The sequence below is a fragment of the Grammomys surdaster genome, unplaced genomic scaffold (assembly GCF_004785775.1).
Source record: "Grammomys surdaster isolate TR1022 unplaced genomic scaffold, NIH_TR_1.0 125114, whole genome shotgun sequence".
In the NCBI taxonomy this organism is placed as follows: Eukaryota; Metazoa; Chordata; class Mammalia; order Rodentia; family Muridae; genus Grammomys; species Grammomys surdaster.
The window spans coordinates 494,659-518,305 of NW_021620017.1; the positions used below are offsets into that span (position 1 = coordinate 494,659).

The window sequence follows — 23,647 nt, forward strand, 5'->3', positions numbered from 1 at the left end:
AATCGGCATACATGTAGGCACTCATATACAGACATAAAGTAAATCTCTAAAACAAACCAAATAAAATACTCAGCCACAACTATGCAGAACAGTGCTGACCTTAGGTCTGGCTAATGATTATCCCCACTGTTCCACAAAGAGAATGAAATCTACTGCCTTTAGCATCCACCTTCAAGTCTCCATCTTAATGAGATGCTCCTGTAAAGTGGTGGCATCCAATTTGCCAATCCCTCAGGGATTCTTCATAGATGCTTCTGAATGACAAGTGCAATTTTCATGCCCACTTTACCAGCACTGAGGATCGGAACTTTGCTTAAAGTCACAAACAAGGACCAGTGCTGATCTCACAACTCATTTAGTGCTGTCGCCATAGTGCCAAGCTGACTGGAGAGGGGACTCGAAGAGCAAACAGCTGAGGAATATGATCACAGTAAGATGTCTGTGTTCATCTGTGAAGGAAGTGTGCTTTTCTAATGTAATCCTTCCCATCCCTACCCTACCCCAGTCTCCAAGGTCCATCTTGTTTATAGGCACTCACTGCCACACACAGCTTTTTACCTGACTGCTGGGAATCCAGATCCTTCTATAAACACAGCAATCATTTTGCCCATGAGCCATCTCCCCAGCCCAAGGTTTGCTTTTTAGTGCAAGAGCCCTTCAGTGTCTCTGGGGCCTCCAAAGAATATCTTTACTTATCTTATCTTAGCAATAACCAGAGGCCCAGGGAGTATAGCTTCTAGGAAAGAAGTCATATCAACCCCATGCAAGTACCGGAAGAGTGTTGCCACAAAGACTACAAAAGCCTGCACAGCAAGGACTGTGTATAGTTCACACAGCCATCCCCACCCACAGGCAGACCCATGTTTGATCTTGGTCCTATGCCATCCTCCTCTGTTCACTCTACACACCCAGCCCCTATCTTGCCTCCCTTCCTGGTTTAATTGCCATACTGTCTGCTCTCCTATTTTCCTAGAGGGAAGATTCCAGCCTGATCCTCTTCTGATTCCCACAGCTACCCCCTCTAAACTGGACCACTTGGTGTCTTGGTGGAGACTCCCTGGAGGAAGGCTCTCCTTGGGGCTCTGTCAACCATTTATTTATAAGACAAAATTCAAATACAGCAAACGGATGGAGATGTATTTCATCATTGGTGCATCCATTTCCTGGCTTACCAGATTAGGCCATAAGATCAACACGACGAAAGCCACCATATTTAAATGTCAAGATCTTTATCCAGAGAAGATAATAAAACACATAACAATAACGACAGAATGCAGATGGGCATGGTGGTACATGCCATCAATCTCAACACTTGGGAGGCAGAGAGTTCGAGGCCAGCCTGGTCTACAAAGCAACTGCCAGGACAGTCAGTGATATTACACAGAGAAACCCTGTCTTGAAAAATAAACAACAACAACAATAATAATGATGGAATGTTTCTTTTTGACCATCCTCAACCATCTTAGATGACAGTCACTATAGCTGCCCCTCCTCACTGCTTATCCTGGGAGAATATACATTTTTCACTTGTAGCTAGTAGTCTGGCTTTAGTTACTCATCACCTGAAAACCCGTGTGTCCTGCTGGGTGTGGTGGCTCATGTCTGTAAGACCCGAGCTTAGGAGGCTGAAGCAAGACGAACAAGGACAAGAGAAACGTGTACAGAGGTGATTCCTGATGCATATTTTTATTAGAGCCAGAGGTGACAGCTTTTTCCAGTGAAACAAATCTCTGCATCCATAAGACCATAAGACACTTCATTTTGTAATTTACCTTTGTCAAACTATCCAAGAACACAGCACAGCAACTGCTTTATGTGGTACTCTGACATTAAGCAACAAGTTGTTAACAGAAAGCACATCAAACAAAAGGCTTATATTCTCTGATCATCAAGTCAACTATCAGCTTTTCTTAGGGGTGTGTGTGTGTGTGTGTGTGTGTGTGTGTGTGTGTGTGTGTCTGTCTGTCTGGGTATCCCACCCAGGGCCATGTACATGTTAGGTAAATGCTCTACCACTGAGCTATTTCTTAGGCCTACTTTTCTCAGATTTCAGATTTTTTTTTTTTTTAACTAGGCAGGAAAGTAAAATCCACTTCAAATACCAGCACTTAGGACCTATTCGTTTGAAAGGAGGAGTAACAGTAAACTTTAAGCCTTAAATTTTCTAGATCTTTCCTCAAATAACTCTCACTAGTTTGTTAGATTTTACTCTGTTCTGTCTGGGACCTATTTGCCCTACTGGGCCTAAAAGGAATGTTGAACATTCTGGGACCTAAACAGACAATGTTAAAATACATCACCAATTTCTAGTGAATACAGTGCAGTGGCCTCCGAGCTCTTAGGGCCATGGTTAAAGCACAGCTCATCTGGTGAACACTGCCCAGGCCCTGTGCTCCCCCAGCCAGCAGCTGTACATGATCAGCTTTTCTCGGAGGCTGGAGTCTGCAGCTTGATCTTCTTCACAGCTTCCAGAACAGAGAGTGGGTTCACTCTGTCTCCAAATTCTTTTTCTCGGTGCTCAAGAAGAATGCCCTAAAAAGGGGAAACAGGAAGGGATGTCAGTCTCCACTCGGAGGTGTTCACTCATGAGACAGACTCTGAGGACCAGCTGTCCCATCAAGCCCTGTGCTTGGGCAGTTGAGAGCTCAGATCTGAATCACACCCAGCACCTACCCTTGAGGAGTTCGGTCTTCTGAGGAAGGGGACTGAGGAAGTCATGTCCCAATATTTGGAACACACGAAGCTAGTCACGGTTAATTAAAACAAGGGTATGTGGAAGGCTTCCTGGATGACAGGCAGATAAAAGAACATTCCATCAGGAGAGAAGAGAATGAAAACAGAAAAAATCCTATGAAGTAGAGCTCAGAGGCTACCTTGATGGGTATTGGATGGCCATCTGAGAAGGTAGACCCACTCTTTTCCTTAAACCTCATAAACTGGGGTCATGCTTCAACACAGTGAAGCAAACACATCAAGACTGAGGATATCCCAAAGTCACCCTGAAGTATTGAAATGATAAAAGGATGTGTTTGAGATCATCAGGAATCTTTAAGGTTCTTTACCTCACTGTGATATCTGGACATTTGCTTTAAATTTCAAGTAATCTATAAGGTGTCCTGCCATTATAAAGACAATAAAAAGGTAAGAAGAAAGGAAGTCGCTTTTTTTTTGGGGGGGGGGGCAGTGGTGGTGCATGCCTTTAATCCCAGCACTTGGGAGGCAGAGGCAGGAGGATTTCTGAGTTTGAGGCCAGCCTGGTCTACAGAGTGAGTTCCAGGACAGTCAGGACTACACAGAGAAACCCCTGTCTTGAAAAAAAAAAAAAAAAAAAGAGAGAGAGTAAGTCCAGTCGGTGAGGCAGCTTGTCCAGCAGAGGCATATACAGGCCTTATGACCCCAGAGTAATCCCTAGGTCTCATACAAGGAGACAAGAGGGAGCCAAATCCTGAAAGTTGTCCTTTCACCTCCATATACACATTGTGATGTACGCATGCCTGCACACACATATACAACCAATAAATAATAATGAAAAGTCCACCACACTGGGCTGACTATTAGGAAGTGACTAAGGAAATTGCAAAAGTTTACCATGTAAGCCAGATGCAGACAATGGAAAGCCAGGGGAAGAAAGTTTAGCGGCATGGGAAATAGTCATCATCACTGCTGAGAGAGAAACCAAGCCAACTGCCTCGCAGCTCTGTTCTAGTGAGCTGCCTTGAGTACTCGATGGGAAGGCTCTGCTCACTCTTCACTAGTTTGTTGTTTTTAGATTCTCTATACAGCATAGGCATGAAGAATATAGGTTACTATAGTCTTTACAGTAACCAGGCTTCACAAATCATTAAAAAAAAATCACACCTAGAGGTACTTGACGTAACAGGACTGCAGAAATGGCCTCCAGGAGCAATTAGGTGAGTCCTGCTGCCCAGCCAACCCAGTTCATCGACTACCTCGCCAGAAGCTCTGAGGGGACCAACAAACACCACACCTAACAACACCAGGAATGTGCTAGCCCAGCCATGAGTACCCGGTGAATCATCACCAGGCAAGAAAAGGCTGGCAGGTGTGCCAAACCCTGCCCTAGAGGCCACCGTAGGAGGCCAAGGTAAGACAATGAAATGCCACAGGACTAGAGTAGGAAGGAGAGGGGCCACCTTCTAGGGTCACCTAGACCAGGCCGCTGAGAACCACTCCTGAAGATAATTTGTACATGCAGTGGGCGCTGTCCTTCTGGGTTCCTGAGTTTAGTCTCTCCTGTGCTGCTTACCAGCTGTGTCTCTGGCTGACTTGTTTCCCATCTCTAGGACTATTATTTACATAGATGGGGGTGAGAAAACTAACAACCCAGACTGGCTGGTCAGTCATAGGGAAGACATACCTATGGGCACCGATAACAAGACAGGTGCTTGGTGGCCATTACTATTAAGACATTTTAATATATTTACTAGAAATCAAGAAACAGAATTATGTCAAATTAGACACCATTTAATGGTAAATTCTAATACAAATAAGAACAATTACCAACAGATTTTTTTTAAAGATTAGAAATTAAGCTTCCTATTCTTATTTATTTTATGTTGTGAGATCTAACAAGGCAGACTAAGATTGCTTTTCTACAGAAACAAAACAACAGAAATCAAACCATGCCCTATACATGTGCATGTCATATGTGTGGTTTCCATGCAGGCTTGTCTCCAGGTCCTCCTTCTGTGACCCATTACTGTCCACTCACTTGCCTCCTAGGCCCATGGGGACCTCATCTCTCTTTCCCATACCCTTCTTCAGGGTCCCCATATTGACTCTGAGTCCTCACTGCCAGGACTCCTAACAAGGTGTTCACAGAACAACAGTTTTCTCCTCAGGCACAGTCCTGACAGCAAGAGCTCCACAGGACTCTCATATTTTCCTGCCACACTCCCTCATCGGCTGCTTCTATTCCTTCTCCCTTTTTATTTTCCTCCACATCCATCCTCCATGGCGTGGGAACATGCCAGTTGAGTATATTCACTAATAGAATAAAAGTGAGCTACCTGGGCAAGTACTGAAACACAGCTTGAAATGGGAAGTCAGGTTCAGGCAGGTCCCTGCAGTGCCACACTGGACTAAGTCACCGGTCCAGCTGCTAACCTGCTCTTGGTCTCAAGTTCACCAACTGCAGTCTGGGCAGCATGACTGTCTGGTGGCCTGACTGTAAAGCGTATGTATGAGATGCAAGCCTAGAGCAGATGTGTGGCCAGTGACAATTGCTGGGAGGAAGGATGGAAGACTCTACATGTGGACACTCATGCCCTCTTCTTCAGCCCCTGTCAGGGGTCTCAATTCCAGATACCCATAGGTCTGTAGTGAATACTGACATCTTACCTGTTTTCCAGATCCTATCACAAAAACTCCTCCGAGGATGAAGCCTTCACCTTCTAGGTTTCCAGAGAAGCCTCCATTCCAGGCCCGGAAGGAGTTATACCACACACCCAAACGGATGAGGCCCATGAACATCATCTTCCGCCTCTCTGGACCATAGAATTTTTTCTACAGAGCAAGGAAGATCCTGTGTGAGCAGTCTGCATATCTCTCATCTCTAAGAAGGGTGCCAAAAGCCAAAACCCTAGTGCCTGATACTTCATATTTTTTCTGCAGCCTAACACATGTCACTCCTCCCAGGATCACACTCAGCTTCCCAGGGAAACAGAAAGCTGCCAGCTCTGACTTCTTTACAAAAAAAAAAAAAAAAAAAAAAGGGCAGGCACGCCTTTAATCCCAGCACTTGGGAGGCAGAGGCAGGTGGATTTCTGAGTTCGAGACCAGCCTGGTCTACAGAGTGAGTTCCAGGACAGCCAGAGATACACAGAGAAACCCTGTCTTGAAAAACAAAAACAAAAACAAAAAAACAAAAACAAAAAAACAAAAAGAGAGGGGGGGAAGAAGAAAGAGAAAAAAGAGAGAGGAAAAGAAATAAAGAATGAAAGAAAGAAAAAGAAAAAAAATTAATTTAATCTTATGTTATTTTTGTGATGCAGGGATTGAACCCAGGGCCCTATACATGTATGTTAGGCAAGTACTCCCCCACTGGGTTCAACTTCTGCTCTCAAGGCAGTTTCAATCTGAGGAAAGGACACCCCTCCTCCTGACACCCCCACCATGCGCTTTCTCACACTTCTGTAGGGAGAGAGAACAAAGGAGGTAGCCGCATAAATTAAGGGACCAGGCTTTGGCTAAGGGGCAGGGTTTTCAGTTCTTTCCCACCCTTCTGGGTCCATCGACAAGAAAGGCTTTAGTAATAACGGAGAACAATTTTCAAGAGTCTGCCTGTACTATGCTCAGAGAGCTGGGGGACCCTGCAAGTTCAGGGGAACTGAAGGGGAGGCCCTACCTCCGGCTCCAGGACAGACCCACCTTAAGTCAGTGACCTCTCCCAGCTAAGGACTAGTCCCATCAGCGTACAGCCCAGGGCTCATAAACCCATACTCTTTCTTTCTGTGTTTTATTTTTAATTGTGTGTATATGAGCATCTCTGTGTGAGTTTGCGCATGTGAGCAGAGTGCTCAGAGGCCAGAGGAGGGCATTGGATCCCTAGGAGCTGGTGTTACAGGCCAAGGTCAGCCATTCAACATGGGTGCTGGAAGCGGAATGTGGGTCCTCTGGAAGAACTCTTAAGCACCGAGCCATCTCTCCAAGCCACAGCACGCTCACCTTTTCGTCCAGGAAGATTTCCCCTTTGAAGTAAGGCTGGAAGTCCTCCACTTCTCTCTTAACCTGCTCCTTCACCACTGCATAGAGAGGGACACCTAACTCATCCAACTTGGGCTTCAAGGACATCAGGTCAGCTGCTTCCTGTGGAAGACAGGAAGGCTCAATGACATGAGCTCCCAGAGCTCTGCAGTCAAAGAACAAACCATGGCCCGGGACAGACACTGAACAGAGTGACAAAGGTGACAAAATTCCAGAAACAAGTCAGGCCCCCCATGTAGCCCAGCCTACATCTGTCCTAGGTAGATACTCAGCCACAGGACAAGGTTTCAATTGCACTCACCAAACCAGGCCTTTTATCTTCTTATAGGGGAAAAGACAAGTATGCCCAGGGAGCCTCTATAACAGCAGCTGCTCCCAAACGCGCCCTTCCTTCACTCTGAGCCAGGACAGGGTCTCCTACTTCATCTTTCCAGCTCATTCCTGCACTAGACCACTCTAGCCCAAGGGTCCAAGAGACAGACGCATGTAGGCCATACAGCCACTGCGGCCTCCAGGCTTCTGTGCAAGCCTCCCTCTCCCCCCAATCCCTGCTAGGACTTTCTTTCTCTGTACAGCTCTAGTCTAACCGACTGGAATGGTATCTTTGTTCTAGAAAGATTCCTGCACCTGTCCTACTTTTCAGGCGTGTTCACTGTTTTCGGCCCGTGGCTTTTTTGGTGGTAGGTCTTCATGCCACCATTGAGCACAGTCAGTCACTTAGGTTCCTAAGTATGTCTTACTATAGGAAATTCTGTCATAGACATCCCAGTGTCTAGATATATGGAAAGCACTAAATACTTGGTGGAAGAAGCTGAAGATGGATAAGGGGAGGGTGTGGCTGTGCTGAGTGGTACAGGCATCCTTGATCCTGATGAACCATGTGCTGTAAGGATAAAGGATACTCCATGAATCATGGAAAAGCTCCAACCTTAAGAAGCTTTTTCACGGCCTGGAGAGATGGCTCAGCAGTTAAGAGCACTGACTGCTCTTCCAGAGGTCCTGAGTTCAATTCCCAGCAACCACATGGTGGCTCACAACCATCTGTAGTGAGATCTGATGCCCACTTGTGGAGTGTCTGAAGACAGTGGCAGTCTTCATATACATAAAATAGATTAAAAAAGAAAAAGAAAAAAAGCCGGGCAGTGGTGGCGCACGTGGGAGGCAGAGGCAGGCAGATTTCTGAGTTTGAGGCCAGTTTGGTCTACAGAGTGAGTTCCAGGACAGCCAGGGCTACACAGAAAAACCCTGTCTCGAAAAACCAAAAAAAAAAAAAAAAAAAGCTTTTTCACATTAGAGGTCATAACTAAAGAACCATCAGGAAGTTCTTTTAAATGTAGCCTGCCCACCTCTGATATAAACAGAGACATGAGAGCAATGATATTTTCTATAACAAGAAAAAACAGAAAGAAGCGAAAGCATAGCTAGACAGAACAGCATTGATTGTAACACATTTTCCAAGAACTGTAACTGACTGTAACAGAAGGGTGGGGCTATAGTGTCAGATGTGGTTGAAGACCACCTGCTGGAGATGTGGTTCACTGCTTTCCTGGGCTCTTTCCTCTGGGGATGTCGCTATATAAAGCCATTGAGAGGAACAGTCATATAATTCCTCGGTTGAGTCACTCACACATCTCTATCCACCCACATTTCTGGACACTGTAAGTTTCCACAAAATGCTGTGCCAGGGCACAGAGCAGAACACAGGAGAACAGGCTGCAGTTAGTAAGAAGCGTTGCTTCTGGGACCTTCTCTGTGTCACTGGCTCCAACAGATTATGTCAGAGCAGTTTCTGCGCTGGTGTCTGAAGGCATATTAGATTTGGAATTAAAAGTCCTCCATTTACACTTCACCTCCAGGGTGAAAGAAAATAATGAACCCCTATGAACCCCTAAAGACGGCCAAGTCGAAATGACTGTGACCTGTCACATGATCAGGGGAAACTGAGACTGAGTGGAAACTTAGCTTGCCAATCACCTGACCTTAAAGTAAGAAGGTCCTATGTTAACTGGGCAGGTCCAGTGTCATCACCGGGGTCTCAAATGTGGAAGAGAGAGGAAGAAAGTCAGGATTGGAGGGATGTGATGTAACAATGACCTGAGCAGCTACTGCTGACTTTAGAAATGGAGGAGAACTCACAAGCAAAGAACATTGGTGGGCTCTGGAAGGATACAAAGACAAAGAAACGGACTTTCACTACAGCTTCCAGGGGGATGCAACCAGACGCCATTTGGGAATTCCAATCCCCAGCCTTAGATGGTGACTGCTATTAATGTCATCAAACGTGTGTCATTTTGCTCCAGCAGTAGTAACTGAAAACACATTCAGCGAGTTTGGCTTTGTGGCAACCTTTGCACCGTTGTCTCTGTAAAATGAGAATGGTGACAACAGATTGTGTTTCTAAGAGAACCCTGAGAAGCCGTGCACAGGTCGGGGATGTAGCTCAGTTGGTAGCGTGCTTGCCGAGCATGCCCAAAACCCTGGGTTCCATCCCCAGCATCACAGAAAACTCGACGAAGAGGTGTATGTCTGTGATCCCAGCACTCAGGAGGTAGAGATGAGAGGATCAGAAAATCAAAACAGCAAAATGAGAGGTCAGCCTGGGCTACATGAAAGCCTGTCCTTAAAAAACTGAAGAAAAAAAGGTGCCTTGCAGATAAGATGTTGCAAAGTGTGTGTACTCAATAATGTCAGTGGATTTTTTAATCACACACAGAAGCAGAAAGAAATCTCTTAGGGTTGATTCAGGCTTTCAGAGAAATAAGAGTGACAATCCTGATGGGGCCAAGAATGTTACTTGGGAAGCCCAGTGGTTTCAAGGGCAAGAGAACCCCAGTCCATTTTTCTCCTAGTCAACGCAATTATCTCAGAACTTGAGGCTTTTGGTACCACCTGGGCAGGCTATCAAACTGCCCTTGCCCTCTTTTTACTCATTTATAGAGTGACAGGTCCAGGCTCAGGCCACTGTAAAATTCCTGTTGTGCTTGCATTTGCATTTCAATAACCGACGTTCTTACCCTGGTATGTGTTCTCTGTTACCAGAATGGCTTCCATCTGAGTTGCTGACCTGCAGCCACCCTGTAAGTAAGCCTCAACTTCACTGGAGCTTACAGGCCAAATGCATCCACACTAATGGTATAACTGAATCTCTCCCTGCTCAGATGCCCACTCTGTGAAAGCAAAAGGGGGGAAAGCAGCTCATGATCTAGAATGGAAATGGGCTACAGTGGGTCTCACGGAGCAGGAATGCTCTAAGGTGCCTCCCTGAGGAGGTCCCTACTTGCTGCAGCTTCGTCAGACGACAGCTGACAACTGACAGTGAACAGTGAGCGTTCCTCTGCAGTCTAGACCCTTATGTCAACAAGTGTGCATCTATGCGGACCAATAGGAACTCTGAATTTTCTCCTGTTGCTGCCCCGGATTAAATGAAAACGCAGGACATAGCTGCTACCATATTGGGCAAAAGGCTTGAGGGACAGAGAAAGTCACACGTGTGGCTAACCCCACCAGGGTATTTGGAGTTGTTAAAAAACGTGATCAGAGCCAATGTCAAAACAAATACATAGAGCAAATAACAGAAGCATCCAGAAATGTCAGAAGGCTCAGAGCACACATAAGCCCTTGGTCCTGATGGAAATACTCCAGACCCCACGGCCTGAACGCTTTCCTTCCAACAGATCCTCAGAGGTACTCACTGCTCGACAGAGGAAGCAGCCTGGTCTCCGTACAGCCATAATCACAGCCCCATTCTTCTCCCACAGCTCCTTTGCTTTGAATGTCCTTGGTTCTGAGGAGAGAAGAAATAGTTACTGTTTCCTTCTGGCCTGCCCAGTCCTTCTTCAATTGTTCAGATGCTCCTGAACTACATCTGGCCGAGCTTAGCTCAGGACTCAGCCTAGGAGGGGACCAGGATGAGTACTCCATACGTAAGAGAAGGCAAGCACAGACAGGGAAGACTCATCTTCCCAAGGGACACTAATAAGGTTTAATGACCCAACTGCACACTGAAAAGTTCCTCTCCCACAAAAACAAACTTTCAACTCGAACATCCAAATTGCAATAATTCTAGCAAAACTGAAATTTCTTTTATGGCTGGCAGCACTGGTCAGTCTAATAATTCTGTAGAGTCCAAAATGAATTTTATATTTTGACACATCTCTCACAAATACTCTTAAAAGCAAATTCAAATACAAAAAATTAACCTAAATATTTTAACAGCGATACTTATAGACAGAACAAGGTGGAAGATACCCAACAAGTAAATGCTTGGAAGAATTAGTGCAAACTCATTATAGATTAACCTTAATTATTTTAGTATTCCTCAGAGTTATCCACACACTTGTGTGAACAAAAACAGGAAAGAAAGGAAGTTGTAGTCACAGGAGATTTTTAACACTGGGACTGAACAAAGCCTGGGCATTTCTCTCTCTTCAGCTTTCTGAGGTGACCTGCCATGAATGTGAGCTACCACACTCTGGCCTTCCTAGGGCAGCTCCCTCACCTGCTGAGCATACGATAATAATGGCTTTTCACTGGGGGCACTAGCCAGAGGTCCATCCAGTCAGTGAGCCCTAATGTTTACCAAGAAATTTCCCTGCTGAGCCTGGGCTCTGACCCGCGTACCTGTCAGGGGTAGAGCTGGCATGATTGAGTGCAGCTCATGGCTCCTGCCATGGACTCACAGGTGTGCCCCTGGGGACAGGTACACAGGCTCCTTTGTCCTAAAATCAGCTCCCCTGCTGCAGCTCCATGGCAGGCAGGGTAACCACAAAGTCTCATCAGCTCCCCAGATCCCCCTTTACAATGTGCAGTTTCTTACTGTGCACCAGGCCCTGCCCCATGCATGCATCGGGAACACAGAATGGAGTGAGTAGTTTTTCTTGAGCTCATTCCACCCAGACCATCCTATTTATTTTATTCTTTGTGACAATCTCGAAAGCCTTGGAATTCCTCAGAATACTCTCCGGAATAGCTGGCTTATTAAATGATGGTAAACTATCGTGAAATATTACAGAGCAATTCATCATTGCAGTTAAGGCAACAGTAACAGGGAGTGAAAAATGACTTTGATAAGAAAAAGATAAATTAGCCGCTAATACCTAGATCACCTCTATGTGACTATAAGCATGTAATACGGCAAAATAAAATGATTGTGCTAGGTTGGTACAACTATTGGCAATTTTAAAATTCTTATTAGATGTCTCCCTAATATTGCTTCAAAAAAGTGGACGATTTTAAGAGAAAAACGAAAGGAGTTAAGCATGTATCATACTACTCTGGAAAAGTACTGAGGCCGACAAAGTCACCCCTTACCTTTCTCCAGTGTTTTCAGGTCTATGTCTTCCAAATATTCCAGTGCCGCTTTCCGGGGCTTGGACAGAAATATGTCTGTGTTGGCCAGGAGCAGTGCCAAAGCGGCAGCCCCCACAGCTCCCACACCGATGGACCACATACCCATGGTGAAGAAACTTGGGTCCTGGAGAAAAGACATGTCTGGAGATTGAGGAGAAGGAAGATGTTACTGTTCCCACAGGACAGCTGGAATCTGACCTCCTGCCCAAGGCTCCAGTGCGCAACTGGCCAGGGGGCCAGAGGAGGAGGGCCTGAAGCAGGGAGAGATAGGACTGCTCAGAGCTGCTCAGCCAAGGAGCTCACTAGGGCGTTGAGGAGTAATGAGAGGAATAGGGGCTTTTCTTGCACTTCTGCTTCTGTGGGAGGTGCTGCACAGCGGGCTGCTTCCCTCTCACACTCTCTTTCACGTCCAGGGTGACAAGTGGCTCAGCTATCACCTCCCTGGGTAGGGACTGACTTCTCATCTGCGATCAGAAGATACTTGTTTTGTTACCTTATCTATCTTTCTCTGGAGTTTAAGAATCTCCCAGAAACAAAGCCAGCATTCCATTCATCAAAGCCCCAGCAACTGCCCAGCAGGGCCTCGCTCCAGGGAGACAGATAATCTTCGTCAATTTCTCCCAGCTGAGAATAGCTTTCTCATTATAAAAAATGAAATAGGCTTCCATTAAAAACAAAAGCAAAATCACCACCGCCACCACGACCAACAAAACAGTTTCAACAGTGCCAATACTTAAAACCACACCTGACAAGAAAGCAGATACTGCCTGAAGCTCACCACCTGGAGACGCCAGTGTTAAATACCAGTAAGAGGACAGTGCTTCTTTTGGCCCTCATTCCATCCTAAGATCTCACTCATCCTGGTTCTTCCCTCAAACCCAGCCTGATGCTTGGGTCACTGGAGACAGGACATTGACAGGAACTGGGACAGGAGTAAACCACCTAATACTCTTAATTCCAGCTGGCAGGATTTGACCTAGAAGTTTCTCTAAAGACTGAGTGGAGGCTGGGAAATCCACATCACTGCTGAGAGAGGGGTTTTGAGGAGGAAGAAAGTGACCTGTGGGGTGACAAAAAGGGTTACACCAGGACTGAAGCCAGCTTAGAAAGTTCAAATTTGAGTTATGCAATAAAAGAGAGGCCATGTCTAGTTGCACTGGCCTGCATCTCAGCTTCTCAGCAGGATGAGGCAGGAGGGTCCTATGAAGCTCAAGGACATTCTGGCCAATTTATTGAGTCATTGTCTCAAAGCTATAAGAGGCTGGGGATCTAGCTTGTGGTAGAGAACTTCCATAGCACGCTCACGTTTTAATCTTCAGTATCATTAAAGTTAATCAACCAATTAATTAAAAGAGAGCTCCAGGAATGGGATGGCCAAATAACTATGACACCAAGAAGGAGGAGGAGGAGGAGGAAGAAGAGGAGAAAGAGGAGGAGGAAGAGGAAGAAGAGGGAAAGAGGAAGAAGAGGAGGAGGGATCAAGAATCTAGTAGAAATCTAGTAGAATCTAGGAGAAAGGAGGAAGCTGGTATGGGTGTTTAAAGGTGTGGTAGCTGCTACTGCTACTGTATCTCTGATTTCAGCTGAGAGGGAAGAGGGAAGGCTTAGAACCACACAAAGTGGTTCTATGGGCAATGGCTCACCACAAACAAGTGCTGAAATGAATTGAATACAGTTGAGTGATGAACATGACTTATACACAATCGAGGTCTCAGGCTCAGCAGGAAAGAACGTTCCACAGGCCTGCTTCCAATTTTTCTTTGGCAAAGTTACACATAACTGGATTAGAGTTCACAGAACGATTAGGAGGGAAATCACAGCTCCCAGACACCTGCTATAAACAGGAGAGATTACACAGCCTGGAAAAAATGCTGGGACCATTATACTGTCTATAACAGTTCTGGATTATGGGCAGGTTTACATAATTTAGGAGCACATGAGTGTGGTCATCTGGTCACAGATGTGTAAGCATTTCTGCAAGAGGTCACCTCACATCAATTCTACCAGTGGAACCCAGCAGTGACTCTGGAAAGTCCTGGGACCTCCCGCCCTACCAACACATCCCCTACCACACTCTTAGAGACACCAAGGCCCCATTTCCCCACCACTCAATGACAAGCACTTGGCTCATGATCACATCAAGGGAATTCAACTCAACTAGACTGAAATTTTATTTTTATGATTTATTTACTATCAACCTAAATAGTGATTTTTGGAGAACCTAGTATGACACACGATCCTTAAGGAGACGTAGACTCAGTTCCCAAAGTATCATAAAAGTAAGTAGAAAGCTTGGGCGGCTTGCAGAGTAAGAACACTTAGATTGTGGTGCTACAAGGAAAGGACCCAGTCCGGGTAACCACAGAAATAGAGGAGGTGGCTTTGGTATTGGTGTGGGACACAGTTAACGACATGAACGCTTGGCTGGACAAGGAACGATTGAGCCTAGCATGGAACAGATTGGGGGCCCCTGGGAGAGGAAATCCAGAAGTGGCCTGCCTACTCCTGTAACAGCAATAGGGGCTTCATCCAGCCCATTTTCTGACAGCCACCTGAAACATCTGGGTTTCCTCATGGCTCTCATACCATCCTAGGATCTCAAGTATTCTCAGGCTCCACTTCATTCTCTGTGTTTAAATCACTGGGGATAGGTCTAGGGCAGAACCACCTACTAGACTCAACTCTCCTCTGCAGGATTTGACGGTGGGCTGAAGGCACCCTAAGAACTCAAGTCCCAGAGACTCCCATCTCCTTACCTCAAGGTCAAGAAGCTTGTATTCAAGATGTGAGCTTCAATGCTACCCCAGGCACGGTGCTTTCCACCCTTGCCCTTACCCCTACCCCTACTGTGCTCAAAATAAATAAATAAATTTATTTTAAAAAGGAGTGGAGTCACTCCTTTGGGGAAAACATCCTACCCAGGTTCTGCATTCAGGCTTTATCAGCAGTACTGGTGGAGGCAGACTTCTCAGTGAACAGGCTCACACTGCCCACCCCAGTAGGTGGCTTTTGTGCTAGGGATTGGCAGTGAAAACTAATCACTAGAAGTACCAAGCTTCCAGAACTCGAATCTCAGAACAGATGTCACGACAATGTGTGGCACAGTCTCAGCAGACCCTGAATCATCTACTCCCACTCCCACAAAGGGGGACAGTGAAAGAGGTTTTAATAACTAGATAGGACTAGTACCTTTCCACATGTGTCTCCAAGACCACTGACCAGAAAAGCAGGGAGGCTGGTAACCCCGAATCTCTAAATGTCACTTGACATATTTGGCTTAAGTTTATTCTCTCAATTGCATTGTGATACAGAGAATATTCTCTTTGCAGGGGGCAGCACTAAGGTTCTGAGTTCAAGAACTTCCCTTCTGTCACAGGGCCAGCAGGTAGCAATCCTGCCATCGGTAGTCAACAAGAACAGCACTCCAAAGCTTAGAGTCTTTCTGATGTCACACCTGGCCTCACACCACATTCAGAAGTAGGTCTGTGGAGGCCAAGAGCACGACCCTCCACCTTCAGGAGAATTTCAAGCAGGAAGTTTATTGTATTCAGTCATCAAATGCAGCTCCACTATGTCTGGTCTAAAGGAAATTTACCATAGACCAGCTGTCCCTTCTCTTTTCTCCCCTTCTGTCCCCTTCCTTTAAAAGAAGACCAGTCTCTCCAGAACTGCAGGGTTGTTTACAGAGGAGCCACCCCCACCTGACAGTTACACTACTCAGCTCCCCACTGGGAGCCTTATCTGATCCCCCGTCTCCCAGAAGGTGAAGCAGGATAAGACTGTAAATAAACAGCAGCTGTAAGAGCTCAGAGTGGCAGCTCTGGTCCGGAGAGAGCTGAGGGTGGGTAGAGGAAAGCCAGCTGGATCCCCCAAACCAAACTGTTGCCATCTTCCCCAGGTTCATCTTCCGAACTCCAAAATGAAGAAGTGACACGGCCCCTTAGACTCCAGGGACATCCTCTGATAACAATACAAACAGCTTACTTTGGAGCCGCAACATTCTTTTTCATTAACCCCATTTTGGCCCACCTGTTGATTCATGCTTCACCCAGCTTGGTGCCCTTCCCCTAAATATCCATCCTTCAGCAGGCCAAACCTGGGAACAGCACTTACCATGTGCGGTGTCCACGCCTCTGCTTCTACTGACAAAGGACTCTGACCCACCGGCTGTGTATGTAGGCAGGGTGACCAGGTACAGGGAGGGCTGGAGGTGGAGCTCTGGAGTCTAGCCTAGGCCCCTAAGCTTAGCCACTCCACAGGCAGGACTGGGCCACACAGAAACCCTGGGGCTCCTTTAGCTGCCAATGGTTAATCTCCAGAAAGCATCGAAGTGGCCAGCTGCCAAGGGCCCCTAGCTCTTCAAAAAAAAAAAATGAGCAAAGTTTTGAGTCATTTGCAATTTGCAGTCATGCAGACTGTAACATTTCTTAAGTGCCAACAGACTCCCCTTTGCTATGGGTGCATACTAAACCAGGCCCTTAACACAGCCCACATGTCACACTCAGCATCAAAGGGACAGGTCCTTTTGTCCAAGGCTCTTGGCCCAGCCTGCTCTGTACTCATTTCTTACCCTACACCCAGGAAGTCAACTGGACTGCCAAGGATCCTTACCTGGTATCTATTCACCACCCCTTTTCTTTTCCCTTTTCAGTGCGCAAAGGTGTATGTGTGCTCAACTAGGCATGGGTCCTGAGATCAGATAGAGCCTCCAGGTGGCAACACTTTCAGGAAAGGGTTTGGGCAGAAAGTATTGTTTATCCCAGATCTTATCAATAGGCAGGCATTCACCTCGTTGGCATGTGAGGGCTGTAAGAGCTCAAGAGTGGCAGAGTGAGGGAACTCTGGGTAAAGAAATGGTATAAGTAGTGAATAGTGTAGTCTTGAAAGAAGAGTGCTTGGTGAGGATGCTGTAGTGGCCAGGGATGAGACCAGAATGGGATCTGAAGTTAGGCCCTGTCAGCTCTGGTGAGACGCTCACTGTATGAGAAACTGACAAAAAGGGTTTGGAGTGATACAATCATTCTGGCTAGGGAGTGGAGAGATGGTTCAGCAGTTAAGAGCACGAGCACTGGAGAGGCTTCCAGAGGCCTGAGTTCAAGTCCCAGCACCTACATGGCAGCTCATAACCATCTGAAACGCCAGGTCCAGGGACCTGAGGCTCACTTCTGGTCTCACTGGCACCGGGCAGGTATGCACATGGTACACAGACATACATAAACGCAAAACAGCCCTCCCTACACATGAATAAAATTATTAATAAATGAAAACCACTCTGGCTACAGCATGGAAAGTGAGGTGAACCCAAGTAGAGCCTGGCCAAGTTCAGAATAATGGGAATCTGCACTTAAGACTGTGGCAGTCAGGGAAGAAGAGGCTGGATACCAGACTCGTATGAGATGGGACAGAATTTTGACTGGTAACGTGTAGACCAAAGAAACGAAAATTGACTCTAGGTTTCTGGTTTCTTGGCTGGATACTTGTGTCATTCACTGACTAGGGAGCTCTAGAAGTCAGTAGTGGATGGAGGTCAGTTTTGGATATACTGCAACCGATCCAAATAACACCCACTACCTGGAAACATTGAGTCCAAAACAGGAATGGGGACTTGGAGGGCATTGCCATGCCAGTGGGTGTACTATTGGAAGTAGGTCAGGTCACCTAGGAAGGGTGTATGGGTTCACAGAAGCCACTTAAGTGGCAAACTCTTTCTTGAAAGCATTGCCAACTGATTATATAGGGCTCATATATATGTGAACATATGAACATCTCTGCACACTGCGAAAAACAGGCCTCATATGTTGTGTTTTGGTTGTCTGTCTGACTTCACGGTACCCAGAGGGCAAGGGGGATTCACTCCTACATCAACAGAACTTGCCAAGGGTCTGCTATATGTAATGTAGGTAATATAATGTACATGTAATATATCAAACCACAAATGAAGGGATTTGGATTTTACTCTTGAAATTTCACAGTGGAGCCAAGTTGGTACTAGTTGTTGCTGCCCAAGCTTACCTCTGCGTGAAAAGTCATTCTGGACACTGCTAGCCTGACATTAGAGAAAATACTCAAGCTTGGGACTTGGCCTTGCATTGAGTCCCAGCTCACTGGCAAGGTGAGCTAACACAGCTGAGGCTGAGTGTTCTCACTGAATAGAAGGAACTCGAAATCCCCACGCTCACACCCAGGCTTGGTGGCACCCAATGATTGCACCTACAGGGAGAGTCTTGAGGGCACCCAGCACTACTGAGCTCCTTCTGTGTGAGCACACTCTCACAGGCACACACATGGAAGCAGATGCTTGTTCAAAGGGCTGCCTCTAGGCAGGAACCGATAAAGTCTTAACAAAACAAAAGCATCAGCAGTGGGTGGGTTAACTCCTGTCTGAAACATGTAGGGACAGCATGAAATTCTAAACATCAAGGGAACACCTGCCCTGCCCAGCCTCACCCAGGGACTCTTCCCACCTCAGAAAAAGCTGGCCTGAGGCAGACCCAGGGGATGGAAGAAAGGAAGAGGAGGGAAAGCAAGGGGAAGAGGCACATGATTTCCTTGACTCAGGCCTTCAGTGAACAGACTGGAGAGATGGTTCCCTACCTCTCCTCTACCATCCCCGGCTCTTAATGTCCTCTGCTCTTAAAGCTCTACTTCAGTAACCCCTTCACTGAGTAAATGGAAAGCTAAGGCCCAGAGAAGCTGGCTAGCCCAAAGTCACATGGGTAAGAAGGCCATCAACATCTATGTTGGGACTCAGGTATGGGTCTCCCAATTCCCGTTCCATAGCAGCTTACCCTGCTTTAGATTCTCAAGGTCCACATAGCCTGTCATGAACCAGATGCCTAAAGATAGAATAATATGCACATACATTGGTGTCAGATACAGCCGGTGCTGAAACCTGATCACTGGCCTTGAACAAGCTAAGAGCACGAGTCCTCCTAAATGGGGCCTGGTGTCTGGAGAGAACCCCAGTCTCTCCCAGGCCCAATCCTTGGCAAGCAGCTTACAAACCAATGCCAAATGTTTTCTTAAGGATCATTCTGCCCATTCTCTGCTGAGAAGATGGTCTGTATTTTTTTTCCTATACACAGTGACAAGGCTCTGTTAATTCTGGATGCCATCGAAAATGCCAGCTTAGTTAGTGGTTACTGTCACAGTGAGAGACAGCAGAGGAATCTCACAAGCATCTGTGGAAATGGCCACTGCAGTGACCTGCACTCATCTGCCATAGTCAGTTCTGTTGTCTGGAATGAGTGTCTGCCTCTATCCCACCCTCCACTGAGCCGCTCAGAGTCAGAATTGTGAACATATGATCAGAGGAAAATAAGACAACACACTCAGAGACTGAGAAACAGGCACAATTAGGAATGGGGGTATAGCTGGCTGGGAAGTCCTATCATCGGAGAAGTGGTTCCCTCCAACGATCTGGGCATTTGCTGACTTTTCAGCCTCTTGCCTGGGCGCAGAAGACCTGTTCTCTCAAGTCATACGAATATGGACAGTAAGACAAAGACAAACCTTCAAAAGACACTGAGTTCTGGCAACCAAATCCCAACTCTCATTCTGGCCCCCAGAGACCATTTTCTTGCTTATGATCTTGGGCTCTTCTGAAAAACAAGCTGCATCCAGTGGTGGCACATGTTTGAGAAGGACATATGAAACACAGCAACACTCTAGGAAACTGAAAAGGCTTCATTATGGATTTTTCATTTTCTTACTCTTTTCTCCTTCTAAAAAAGACAACATCTTGCTATGAGGCCCAGGATAGCCTAGAACTTGCCACCTTCCTACTTCAGGCTCCTTAGTGCTGGAATTTTAGGTATGGACCACCCCACTGGGTGGTCTTTATCTTTTCCCAGGTTCAGATTCATTCACTGTCCTAGAAGGGTAAACAGACACCAAATATGAAGAATTTCTACAGCAATGCCACTGCAAGTCAGCTTTCTGGGTGGAAGTTCCAGGTCTGGGGGAGCCCTGCCTTGTGTCCACATTCTCCCCAGCACATATTTTGAGTTAACTCTTGGGCTTTCTCACACTGATTCTGGTAGTGCCAAAGGCAAAGGTTACTGCTCAACTGCAATCTCCCTTGGCAGAGGCCACTGAGCTCATGGGTGAGGCTGGCTCCTTCCACAGCACCTCTGGACAGATTCTGCCACACAAGACTCTGTCCAAACAGACTCTGAGCTTAGCATTTCAAAGACACAGATAGCTAACAAACAGGAGAGTTGCTTCTAATCTGAGACACTACTGAAATCTGGGCATGCACCTTAGAATTCCAGACCTGACCAAACCTTCTGGTGCCACACAAGCTTGAAATGATCATTAGACATGGAGACTGCAATCCCAGCACTCAGGAGGCAGAGAGAGGAGGACTGCAAATTCAAAGAACGCTTCTGGGAAATTCAAAGCTACCCTGAACTACATAAGATGCACCCAGCCCCCAAGAAGAAAAGGGGAAAGAGGTGGGGTATGAATGCTTTGTGCTCCTTTAGGAACAACACAAAGGGTCTCAAATAAATGCCTCAAATAAATAAATTTCTTCCTTATAAGGAAGTTAGACTAAGGAAAGGTCGGACCAAGCACTAAGTCCAATACCTACAAGTTGTATGGGCCTGGACCAGCCATTGGCAAAATGGGAACAATTTCTTAATCACCTTCTACACAGATGAATCACTGAAGATGCTATAAGCTCTTTACAAAGACTGCTAGAGTTGTTAAATTCTTACTTATTCCTGGATTAGTCAGTCATCACCCCCAAATATTTGAAACGAAGGATTTTATGATGAATATCTTCTGAGGACTCAGGGTGTGCAGAGTGAACCCTAGTTTTGTCTCCAGGGATGGGCCAAAACAGGAACATGTAAGACTCTATTAGCAGGTCCCACACCAATGCTTTTCGAAATAAAAATCCAAAAAAGGAGTATTTTACTTTCAAATAAATCATTAACCAAGCTCCAAGAAAAAAAAAAAAGTTTTGTTTTGTTTTTGGTTTTTCGAGACAGGGTTTCTCTGTGTAGTCCTGACTGTCCTGGAACTCACTCTGTAGACCAGGCTGGCCTCGAACTCAGAAATCCACCTGCTTCTGCCTCCCAAGTGCTGGGATTAAAGGCGTGCGCCACCATTACCCGGCTAAAAAAGTTGAAGTAAAAATAAAACCAAAAAACTAGGTAACAGAGCTGTGAAACCATAGGAGGCACGCCAGCAGGACTCTGGGAAAGTGGCCTCCCGGTGCCAACTCCAACAACCTAACAATTCGGAGGATGGGCGGTCCTGGAGCTCTGATTATCTTCTCATTACCACACCTCAGTAGCATTTTGAAATTTACACCTGAGCTTTCTAAGTCAAAGGTTTGTAACCTTTGGAAGAGAAAGAGGAACAGGTATCTCAGAGACTTCCTCACAGGACACCCAAATACTGAAAATGGATAGCTACGGCCACCCCTGGCAGCCTTCAGCCCACGTTGGGTGGATGCTGCCCCCCTCCCCGTGAGGTGGACAAGCGTTTTTCCCCCAGTCCTTTGTCCCAACAATTCAAACATCTGAGTGCAAGGTGGACAAGGGTTTTTCTGTCCTCTGTCTCAACAATTCAGACAGCTAGGTGCCACTAGCGCCATTCCGGGATGGGGGGGTCTCTGAGCCCCAAGCGTGGAGTTTGTCCTGATCGCCGTGGTGGGCGGAGGGCACATCGGAGAGTGGTACCTGGAGAGGACCGGGCCGCATCCTCCATCCGGCATCCACTCCCCGAGGCCCCTGGCCTGCCTCGATCCTCACCTGCGCCCCAAGGACCCCGCCTCCGCGGACCTCACAGGCCCCCTGAGTGCGCCAGCGGGAGCAGGTGCCTCCTCCGTTGTAGCTCAGCTTTGAGAGCCCGTGGGACCAAGCTCTGCCCGCGCCTGCGCAGCTCGGCGCCTACGCCACCACGCCACTTTCACGTGACAGATACGCCCCCGCAGCTCCAGACCAGTAGACTGCATTAGAACTGGGGTCGCCCACGTGACAAATACGCCCCCGCAGCTCCAGACCAGTAGACTGCATTAGAACTGGGGTCGCCTTAGGGCAGTTCTTCTTTGCTCGCTGATTTCCACAGCGCTAGTTTGGAACTAGCGTGCTCTGTGGGGGTGCTGCTGTCTTAACCCCTAAATGCTGGTTATCAGAATGAAGAAAAGCAGCTGAGAACTGCCTCTAAGGATAATACCACCTCCTCTAGCTTCGGAGCAACCCTGTGGCAGGCTTGTCTTTCACTCTTTCGTGGTTGTTTGTGTAATGTAGCTCAGACAGGTCTGGAATTGTTCATCCTCCTGCCGCAGTTCCCCAGATGCTGGGATTACAGGCGTGCACCTCCATGCCTGGCTTTCGCTCATTTTTCTCACTCTTGTAATAAGTGTTCATTATTGTCGGATAAAAGTTGTAGTCAGAGTTTCAGAACAGTTTCAGAGACAGAATTAACTGGCTCACAGAGAAGAGTTAAATATGGGGGGTGGGGGAGACAGAGGCAAAAAGAGATCATAGAGCAGTTTGCAAAGAAGTATTACAGTAGCCAGACAAGCACACTGGTCAGAAATGGTCATCTGTCCTATGTGTGTTGGAGGTGTCCACATGTGTGGTCCTGAGCACCTGGCCAGAGGACGAGGCTGTCCTGGTCTATCTTTACCTTCCTGTCATGTTTCTCATGGTAAGAAACAAGAGTCTTACTATGTGATAACAAATTCAAGAGACTAGGGAAGGTAAGACAGTTTTTTATTTTACTATCTTATAGAACTGAGTGTTAGCTTAGATAAAAGGTTAAACAAAACAGGCTGGCCTGCCTATTTGGTGTCCACTCGGACATGCTTTTTACAGTCCTGATCATGAGTATTCTTGTCATCTCCTCTCCATCAGTGGCATGCTTTGGAGAATTACAGTCATTCCTACCCAAAAGCATCACCCCAACACCAAAGCCCCCTTCCTTCTAGAGCTGGAGCCCCTACTCTGCTTTCCTGATATATAGCTTAGTCAGTAGCTGCCCTAATTAGGGTTACTATTGTTATGATGAAATAGCATGAGCAAAAGCAAGTTGGGGAGGAAAGGGTTTATTTGGCTTACACTTCCACATCATAGCCCATCTCTGAAGGAAGTCAGGGTAGGAACTCGAACAGGGCAAGAACCTGGAGACAAAGCTGAAAAACAGACCGTGGAGGGGTGCTGTTTGGTGGCTTGCTTACATTCTGATTTTATGAAGGCATTTTCTGAATTGAACCTCCCTCCTCTCCAGACTCCAACTTGTGTCAGGCTGACATAAAATTAGCCATCCCAGTAGTAAACTAACTTCCCACTCTAAGATAAACAGAGCACTTAGACAAATAGGTGTTGTCTGACAGCTGGGAGAGAGCAGAGTCCTTGTGCCTCCTGATAGACTGGAGTGATGTATTTCTTGTACTGAGAACCTGGAGCTGGGCCGGTAGTCAGCAAGCTGTAGTGAGCCTTCTATTTCGGCCCACCACAGCACTGAGATTCCAGGCCTGTACTATTGCAGTCACATCTGGATTTTTATTGATACCAAGGGTTTGGAATCAGGTTCTCATGCTTGAGCAGAAAGTACT

At 46.6% G+C, this 23,647-nt stretch overlaps 1 protein-coding gene across 5 annotated transcripts; it reads right to left on the reverse strand.

The window, feature by feature from the left end:
• Positions 1-1,667: 1,667 nt before the first annotated feature.
• On the reverse strand, positions 1,668-21,970 carry Prxl2a (peroxiredoxin like 2A). 5 transcript variants are annotated; one of them, XM_028785118.1, is made up of 6 exons: positions 21,840-21,970; positions 12,037-12,199; positions 10,419-10,510; positions 6,688-6,828; positions 5,362-5,526; positions 1,668-2,532 (listed from the first exon to the last, which is right to left on the reverse strand). In XM_028785118.1, exons 2-6 carry the CDS (start codon positions 12,179-12,181, stop codon positions 2,419-2,421), a joined length of 657 nt encoding a protein of 218 aa, XP_028640951.1. In that variant the 5' UTR covers positions 12,182-12,199; positions 21,840-21,970; the 3' UTR covers positions 1,668-2,418. The 5 variants fall into 5 exon arrangements, with proteins under 5 accessions (XP_028640951.1, XP_028640947.1, XP_028640946.1 ...); XM_028785114.1 differs by having other exon boundaries at positions 12,037-12,216; XM_028785113.1 differs by having other exon boundaries at positions 21,768-21,970.
• Positions 21,971-23,647: the final 1,677 nt, after the last annotated feature.

Bases quoted from the DNA above. Each gene is read 5' to 3' on its own strand.
- Prxl2a (XM_028785113.1), bottom strand. From the start codon at position 21,788: ATGCGGCCCGGTCCTCTCCAG. The intron at 10,511-12,036 runs GTAAGGGGTGAC...TTCTCTCCTCAG, and splicing joins CCTGAAAACACTGGAGAAAG to AACCAAGGACATTCAAAGCA. The intron at 2,533-5,361 runs GTAAGATGTCAG...TCCCCTTTTTAG, and splicing joins TGATAGGATCTGGAAAACAG to GGCATTCTTCTTGAGCACCG.